Source organism: Pangasianodon hypophthalmus, chromosome 20 (genome assembly GCF_027358585.1).
Source record: "Pangasianodon hypophthalmus isolate fPanHyp1 chromosome 20, fPanHyp1.pri, whole genome shotgun sequence".
Taxonomy (NCBI): domain Eukaryota; kingdom Metazoa; phylum Chordata; class Actinopteri; order Siluriformes; family Pangasiidae; genus Pangasianodon; species Pangasianodon hypophthalmus.
In genome coordinates, this window is record NC_069729.1 from 351,424 (window position 1) to 361,423 (window position 10,000).

Below are 10,000 nucleotides of genomic sequence, written 5' to 3' on the forward strand. Positions count from 1 at the left end.
CTGAGATTAAAGCAGCAGTGAGCTTTCTGGTCAGAATGATCCGGAACAGCGGCTTCCTCCCGGACACACAGCTGCAGGTCTTCAGAGACTGTCTCCAGCAAGCGCTCTCAGGTACACACACACACTCACACACTCACACACACCCTTACACTCATACACACACACACACACACACACACACCCTTACACTCATACACACATACACACACACACACACACTCATACACTCACACACACACACACACACACACTCATACACTCATACACACATACACACCCTTACACTCATATACACACACAAACACCTCATTCACACACAGCTGCAGGTCTTCAGAGACTGTCTCCAGCAAGCGCTCTCAGGTACACACACACACTCACACACACACACACACACACACACACTCATACACTCATACACACACACACACCCTTACACTCATATATACACACACACACACCTCATTCACACACAGCTGCAGGTCTTCAGAGACTGTCTCCAGCAAGCGCTCTCAGGTACACACACACACACACACACACACACACACACACACACACACACACTCATACACTCATATACACACACACACACCCTTACACTCATATATACACACACACACACACCTCATTCACACACAGCTGCAGGTCTTCAGAGACTGTCTCCAGCAAGCGCTCTCAGGTACACACACACACTCATACACACACACACACACACACACACCCTTACACTCATACACACATACACACACAGCTGCAGGTCTTCAGAGACTGTCTCCAGCAAGCGCTCTCAGGTACACACACACTCACACACTCACACACACACACACACACACACACACACACTCATACACTCATACACACACACACACACACTCACACACTCACACACACACACACACACACACACACACACACTCATACACTCATACACACACACTCACACACTCACACACACACACACACACACACACACACACACACTCATACACTCATACACACACACACACACACCTCATTCACACACACTCATACACTCATACACACACACACACCTCATTCACATACACTCATACACACACACACACACACACACACACTCATACACTCATACACACACACACACACCTCATTCACACACACTCATACACTCATACACACACACACACCTCATTCACATACACTCATACACACACACACACCCTTACACTCATATACACACACACACACACCCTTACACTCATACACACATTCACACACAGCTGCAGGTCTTCAGAGACTGTCTCCAGCAAGCGCTCTCAGGTATACACACACACACACACACACACACACACACACACACACACACACACACACACACACACAAGTTCTCTCAACTAATTATTACACACTCTTTCCTTCTTTCTCTCTCACACACACACACTTTAAGGTAACTATTACACACACTCTCACCCACACATTCTCAGATAACTACTACACACATTACACACTCACTCTCTCACTCACACACACACACACACACACACACACATTTATCTCTATATGCAAATTTCTGGGTCTTTGTATTAGATTGAATACAGATGTGTGTGTGTGTGTGTGTGTGTTCCTGTTCTTGTGCAGCAGCTGGAGAACATTCTGCCCTGAAACTGCCTTTACACCTCCAGAGTTTAGAGTTTCACTCGCTTTTTCTTCTCTATCGCTTTATTCAGTTCTTCCACACGGTTACAGGATGTAGTTAGTGTGTTCCCTCGCTGTGGGTTTGTTTCTGTCTCCTGCAGTGGTCCGTGTCTCAGTTCTCTGTTCCACGCTGTCTAGCTCAGACCGCACACACACACACACACACACACACACACTAGTGTTAGCTCGAACCGTGTGCCAGAGTATTCAGGCGCTTCACTCTTTCACCAGTGTCTTAAGTAACCTTTTTTTTTTCCCCTCACACTTTTTCACCCCAGACTCCCCCCTCAGTGTCTCTCCCATTCTCCTTTCTCACGTTATCTCTTTGTCTTCTTCCTCTAGATCGCTACAGACACCACTGGTTCCCGGACAGGCCTCAGAAAGGTTCCGGTTACCGCTGCATCCGGATCAACCATGAGATGGACCCTCTGATCGGCGGGGCGGCGAGTCGGGTGGGCCTGAGCGCGGAGCGGCTCTTCTCCCTGCTCCCGCGAGAGCTCACGCTGTGGATCGACCCCTACGAGGTGTCCTACAGGATCGGCGAGGACGGCTCCATCTGCGTCCTATACGAGGCCGAGCCTCCCGCGTCCGGTCCCGCTTCGTCCTCGCTGTCGCCGTTCGACCCTCTGAGCTGCAAGAACGGCTTCATGATGAGCGGCAGGACGAGTCCTCCTAAACACTACCTCATGACCGTGTCGAGCTGAGCGGACGCCAGGACACGCCGCTGTGCGCAGGACGGGTTAACTTTCCTGAGACTTTCCATTTCTTGACATGTTTTTTTTTTTATTTTTTCTTCTGTTTACTCTTTAAACCCTTTATTTTTATAGTCTAAAGCACTGCCTCGTGTCCCTGCGACTGGACGCTTCCTCCACTTGCACTGTAGGCGTGTGCCGATACTCGCTCCGTATCCTGCGATACTGGTGTATCGCGATTTTTATGATATCACCATATTGTGTGAAGAAAACATCCTGTAGCTGCAAAGGAGCCTCTGTTGTGTCTCGTTCATTTCGACTCGATCTGCCACAAAGTGCTGCCTACGTAGGGAACCTCCTCCCGTGTGGAATGTAAAGATGCCGACGGTATTCCCGTTATCACGCGCCGAGTGTTTGCGATGTGACTCGTTATATCAGCGAGTTGCGTTATATCACGTATGCGACAGTTCAGGATTCAACCTCAATGGGAAATGCCCGAATATGCTGCCTGCCTAGGGCGCCTCCTCAGGGAGGGTGAAAACGATGACTCGTGTCATGTGAGTGATGATCGGCACATGCCTCTCGCACTGATACGCGACCCGTGTGTTAAATATGTGAAACATGGTGGTGGTAGTCTTGCACGAACATCAGAGCTCGGGTGCGAGACGGTGCTCAGTAGCGCCATCTCTTATTACTGGCATTATTTTTATAATTATTGTTATTATTATTATTATTGCACAGAACAGCTGATTAAAGGGTTTCAAATGATTTCTGCTGCCTTAAAAACACTGAACGTTTCTGCCAAACTCGAGTCTTAGTGTGCAATATGAAGTGTGTTCCAAAAATATCTCCTCCTTCTCCTCCTCCTCGCGAATGTCATGGAATGAACCTCAGTGGAAAAGTAACCGTGCCCTTCTCGCACTCGTCTTCTGTAGCATTCTCTCTCTCTCTCTCTCTGGGCTGTTGAGCAGCTCTGTGTTTACTGGGTTTAGACGGAGAAACTGTAGTTTGTAAGCTATTTGAAGCACCGTATGCTTTTATTGTACTTTTTTTTTAAAAGGATTTGTGCATAATATAGAGAACTGTACAGTTTTGTGATTTTTGTATTGCAATAAAAGTTTATAAATGATTTTCTGTCCTCATGTCATTCTTCAGTTTTACCATTTTAGTGTGTTTATATATAAAAAAAAAAAACAAAAACATGTGCTTCAGATGATTTCAGGTTGGTTCCTGAAGGACGGATGTGAAGATCAGCGTAGAAATGTCTCATGGTGTCCCACAGGGTTCTGTCCTCGCTCCTGTTCATTTATTTATCTATCGCTCTACACGTCCTATAATTCCATTTCGTGTGTAGTGCTAGCTTACAGCTTAACTGTGATTGTGAGATTAGCGTCCTCATCAGCCCCAGACTTTAGCGTTACAGTAAACAGGCTAATCCATGGGCTAGCGTCAGTGAGTAAAATAAAACAAGATCAAAATGTGAATTCCGCTAATTTACTAACGTTAATAGCTACAATGAACACTTACACACTATGATTTAAAATTAGCATAGCAATCAAGCTTAAAAAAAAAAAAAAAAAACAGCATTCCTGTGAGTCACTAGTTATCCTGACGTTTTAATGTGTTGTGCTGTTGTGTGTGTGTGTGTGTGTGTGTCAGCTGCGCTAATGGCTACCAGTCACAGCAGCTTATCTTCTCTCTTTCTCTCACACACACGCGTACGTGCGTATATGTCTGGGCATGTTTGAGACACACCTACTGTGTGTGTGAGGTGTGTGTAGTTTAGAAGTCACTTCAGTGTTTGTTGTCACCATGGCAACCAGCTTATATCTCTGAAACAGCAGTTGATGACGTCACTTCTACACAAACACACACAGTGTTAACATCCTCCTGAACCATAGCGTTAGTGTTAATGCTGCAGTTTAAATGACTGAATCATGAGCTACAGCTGAAAATCGAAAACATTTCAGATTAAGAACAAACAGAAGATTAAAAAAAACTGAAATGTGATTTTAAGGAAGAAGGAATGAAAAGAAAAGAAAGGAATGAGAATGAAAAGCTTTACAGTGGTAACAATAATGAGTTTCCTTTCTAAAGAGCTTTTATAGCGTCTGTGTGTGTGTGTGTGTGTGTGTGTGTGTGTGTGGTGAGCAGATGGCACAATGGTGCTCAGACTTCCTATTCAAACACACACACACACACACAGCCTAGCAGGAGGTCATTTCCATAAGAATGCTCACTATGAAGCTCCTCAAGCCACAGACCCAGCCTCTGTGTGTGTGTGTGTGTGTGTGTGTGTGTGTGTGTGTGGGTTGAGGGTGACTGGATAGAGGAGGAGATGTGACAGATGGTGGTGTGTTTAAGGGAAGAGACAGAGCGAGAGAGACAGGGAGACATTAATTTCCATCTAAATGACATCTGAAGTGTAATATTTCGGCTCTCGCTGTTACAGGAAGTGAGGAGCGAGCGAGCGAGAGAGAGAGAGAGAGCGTTAGCTTTAGCGAATGTGCTAATCAGGACCAGACTGAATTACGAACACCACATGCTGCGATAACAACATCTGTAACTCGCGTCCCTCTGCTCAATCTGGCTACGCTTCTGTCTTTACTGAGGCCGAGAAATGTAACACACACACACACACACACACACACACACAACTATAATTAAATATAGATTTATGTAACTAATGTTATACGCCACAGCGCTGCTGAGTTCTGGATTCTGATTGGTCGTCAGGTGTTTACAGTAGTGCAGGTTTATATTAACGCACTCGTTCTAATACGTTATCGTTTCCATAGTAACAGCTCATTCACAGGGACGTGTACAGCGAACGTGCCACATAAATGGATTTTAAAAACGTGTGTAAATGTTGATATGGTGAAGTTTTCTGTGAGAGACATTTTTAACATGTATGGAAGGAGTCTCCAGTGTCAGCGCTTTGTAACAGTCAGAGGTAAAGTTTTCCGTCTTCTTCAGGACAGAGGAGTTTACACTTCTTTGTGGAGAGAGAATAAAGAGGCTGGTGAGGGAACGAGTGTTTATAGCTGCTATAACGTAAGTGACAACAGGAACTCAATCGTTTCCTGAACATTCAGTGTAACTATAAACAGATAAAAAGTATGGTGTGTTATTTTTTAAATAAAGAACTATAATTGTTGGTAACCGTTAGAGGAAAATCGAACAGTAACTCCACTTCATCACACCACTCCATCTTTGATTAATTTCCTCTAACAGCACACCTGAGTGATTTATTCCTCACAGATAAAACTGAAATAGCGTTTCAGCACGTTAGCGAGCTACAGTGGTGGGCGGAGTTAACATGACAGAGCTTTTCAGGGGGTGGGGCTTATATATTATTGTATTATATGTTCTTTTTTATTACATCATATCCAACCTTGTCTTTGTGGAGAAAATCTGAAAAATCCCAAACTATTCCGTCTGCTTGGCTTCAGTCTCTAACAGCGTGACCTCACACACACACACACACACACACACACACACACACGCCCCAGACGCTTATCAGCGCGAGGTGTGAGACCGTGAGTAGAAACTCCGCAGATCTGCCTGGATACAGCGAGCAGCCAATCACACGCCAGCAACAAACACAAACACGCTCTGATTGGCTTCAGCAGCTGAAGGGTCAAAGGTCACACATATTGTAAAAGAGTTTCACCCACCTTTCATCGGATTACTCTGTGTGTGTGTGTGTGTGTGTGTGTGTGTGTGACGACCCTCATGCAGACGGATGGAGCCATCAGGGTTTTCTCAGATTCTGCTCAGTGTGAATTGACCCCCAACCCCCCAGAGGAGGGAGGAAGTGAGTGTGAGTGTGTGTGTGTGTGTGTGTGTGTGTGTGTGAGCGTGTGTGTGAGTGTGTGTGTGTAAAGGCGGGGGTAGAGCGCTGTTGTGGCCATTTGGTTGCTCGTCTCGCTTCAGACTCGTGTGTCACCGTGTTTTAAAGGTTCCCCAGCAGCTCCACAGTGACACGCTGTTCATGTTTACGGTTCGAACAGAACTCATGCTAGCTCTGTTAGCGTCTGATGCTAAGTGGAATAACAGTGTCATGTTAGCTGGAGTTTTTTCTCGATGTGCCACTGAAGTCAAAATCAGCGTTTCAGTTTTTTTGTACGTGTCTTTTACTCACACTGATATGATTCTGTATCTAAAAAAATACAGAACTGTAGGCATTTTAATGTTTTAGTTCGTCACTTGCAGGAGCTCTACGTTAGCAGCTCGTTAGCATTAACGTGGTTTTGATGTGTTTCTGACTCGGGGATTTCCTGCACGTGGTAAGTAAATGGTAGGATTTTATTTGTTGTGAAGAAGGAGGAGTTTGTACGAGGTGGTGGTTTCCGCTTCAGCGCTGGAATGTCGCTTCCTCTGAGTTAGCGAGAAGGCGGTTCTGTCCTTATACCCTGTCGGGGCTCCATCAGTGAGAGTCATATGTTAGCCATATTTAGCACGCTACGCTGTTCATGTGTTTACACTGGACTATAGTTCTAGCTAAACCGTTAGCCTCAGTGTTTAGCTGATTTGAAACCCAACCTGTGTGCTTGGGTGACAGAAAAGTCACCCGGAAACACACACACAGACACACACACACACAGACACAGACACACACAAACACACACAGACACAGACACACACAAACACACACAGACACACACACAGACACACACACACAAACACACACAGACACACACACAGACACAGACACACACAAACACACACAGACACACACACACACACAGACACACACAGACACACACAGACACACACACAGACACAGACACACACAAACACACACAGACACACACACACTCACAGAGGGTAGAATGATGTCTGTAATTAGCAACAAAACCCACTCACTGGAAATTCACATAAAGGAGTGTTTAGTCAGGAAACGAACACTGAGCCGTAGTGTGTGTGTGTGTGTGTGTGTGTGTGTGTGAACGAAGTTTCCTTCCTCTGTGGGCTACCCATTACACCTCTGTGTGTGTGTGTGTGTGTTTAGAAATTGAGGTTTCATGACAAAAGGTGGCTCTGCTCCTGCTGTCTTGAGCTCTCTCTCTCACACACACACACACACACACACACAAAATGGCCGTGTTGGCGGTGTTTATTTTAGTTTCTAAACATTTAAGCACTTCGTGTACATGCCATCGCACACTGCACACACACACACACACACACACACACACACCTACTCTTACGGGAAAAATCCTCTCACATATTCAAACACACTTTCATGAAAGTTGCAAATGAATCTTTATTGTCAGTAAATGCTGTGTGTGTGTATGTGTGTGTGTGTATATGTGTGTGTGTGTGCGTGTGTATGTGTGTGTGTGTGTGTGTGTGCGTGTGCGCTCAGGTGTTAAAATGTCAGAATTGAGAAACCTGACAAATTATAGTATAAATTTGTTGAGCGTAAGTAGTGGCCCTGGTGAAGTGTAACACTGGTGTGTAAAAACCGTGAAAAGAGTGCACAGGAACTCCTGAGAGCTGGAAGACTGAAAAGAAGAAACATCTGAACGAGTGAAAAAGTAAAAACAACTCCTTCGAAAGGAAGTGCACTCGGTGTAGGGACCATCAACATCAGTGGAGTGAACGAGTGTTAGGAGGTTTAGGGTTTAGGGATTGAGTAGTAATCTTTATTGACTCTGAGTTCTCAGTCTGTCTTTCCCGTAACACACACACACACACACACACACACACACACACCCTCCGCCTTTCCTCTACTTCACAAAGCTCTTATTGTTGTGGAGGCGACACCCGCAGCAGCTGCTAAACCCTCAAACACAACAGCTGAGTGTGTGTGTGTGTGTGTGTGCACTGAGGGGGGTTGAGAGCAACCTGAGCTGAGTGTGTGTTTGTGGAGGAGACATAAAGGCATAGTAAAGTGTCTCTCACTCACACACACACACACACACACACACACACTGTTCTTTTGGTCACACTGACCAAACAACCTCCTCAGCTGCGTGTCTGATCATGTTAACCTTCTCACACACACACACACACACACGGTAGACAAACACTGAAAACAGAGTTCTGTGTCCTCTTTTGGTTTAAAGCGTGTGTGTGTGTGTGTGTGTGTGTGTGTGTGTGTGTGTGTGCCCTGAGGGCTTCACTTCATCTGAATCTAGTTTAACTCACCCCTCCCTGCTCTCCCGGCTGGAGATAACAGAGATAACACACACACACACACACACACATCCTCTCGCAGTGTTTACTCTCCTCTTTGCAGCGCTTCTGCTGTGTCTCAAACTGCTGGCTGTGGAAGTTATTTTACACTCACACATCGTCTAGTTTACTACAGAAACTGAAACGCAGATGTGTGTTTGGTGTTAATGCTGTATGTTGTTCTGTTTCTTGGGTTCGATCACCAGAGAACCACAGACACAAAAACATCACAGGCACACAGCTCTCTGCCGTACAGGACGTTTACTCCACACGCTGTGTCAGAAAGGCGAGTCGCGTCATGAAAGACTGCAGCACATGCACTTTTCTCCTCTCTGCCCTCTGGTAAAAGACTCAGATCCATCAACACACAGCACACACACCTCAACACATATCAGCACACACACCTCAACACATATCAGCACACACCTCAACACATATCAGCACACACCTCAACACATATCAGCACACACACCTCAACACATATCAGCACACACACCTCAACACATATCAGCACACACACCTCAACACATATCAGCACACACACCTCAACACATATCAGCACACACCTCAACACATATCAGCACACACCTCAACACATATCAGCACACACACCTCAACACATATCAGCACACACCTCAACACATATCAGCACACACACCTCAACACATATCAGCACACACCTCAACACATATCAGCACACACACCTCAACACATATCAGCACACACACCTCAACACATATCAGCACACACACCTCAACACACAGCACACACACCTCAACACATATCAGCACACACACCTCAACACATATCAGCACACACCTCAACACATATCAGCACACACACCTCAACACATATCAGCACACACACCTCAACACATATCAGCACACACCTCAACACATATCAGCACACACACCTCAACACATATCAGCACACACCTCAACACATATCAGCACACACACCTCAACACATATCAGCACACACACCTCAACACATATCAGCACACACCTCAACACATATCAGCACACACACCTCAACACATATCAGCACACACACCTCAACACATATCAGCACACACCTCAACACATATCAGCACACACACCTCAACACTCAGAGACAGCTTCTACCCCGATGCCATGCGACTATCAACTCTCTCACATATAACACACAGCACACTACACTCACACCGCACCGACACCACAAAGACAATCGTAGAACATTGTGCCCTTGATCGGTGCTGCGGTGGTTTGGTGGTTGTTCAGTGGTGGTTCAGCGGTGGTTCAGCGGTGGTTTGGTGGTTCGGTGGTGGTTCAGCGGTTAAGGCTGTGGGTTTCTGATTAGCAGGTTGGGGGTTCAAGCCCCAGCACTACCAAGCTGCCCCTGTTGGGCCCTTGAGTAAGGCTCTTAACCCTCTCTGTTCCAGGGGCTCTCTATCTGCCTAACCCTGAGCTCTGACC

At 45.9% G+C, this 10,000-nt stretch overlaps 2 protein-coding genes across 2 annotated transcripts in view; both read left to right on the forward strand.

Annotated features, from left to right (window-relative positions):
* The window catches only part of btg2 (B-cell translocation gene 2), a 3,803-nt gene extending 311 nt beyond the window's left edge, over positions 1–3,492 (forward strand). The window contains exons 1-2 of the mRNA XM_026912036.3: positions 1–111; positions 2,014–3,492. The exon at positions 1–111 is cut by the window's left edge and continues 311 nt beyond it. Of these exons, the coding sequence (XP_026767837.1) occupies positions 1–111; positions 2,014–2,375 (473 nt within the window). The 3' untranslated portion in view covers positions 2,376–3,492. The remainder of the gene's footprint in view (positions 112–2,013) is intronic.
* LOC113525738 (dihydropyridine-sensitive L-type skeletal muscle calcium channel subunit alpha-1) overlaps positions 1–10,000 on the forward strand; it is a 257,951-nt gene that overhangs the window by 168,039 nt on the left and 79,912 nt on the right. The gene's annotated exons all lie outside the window — the stretch shown is intronic.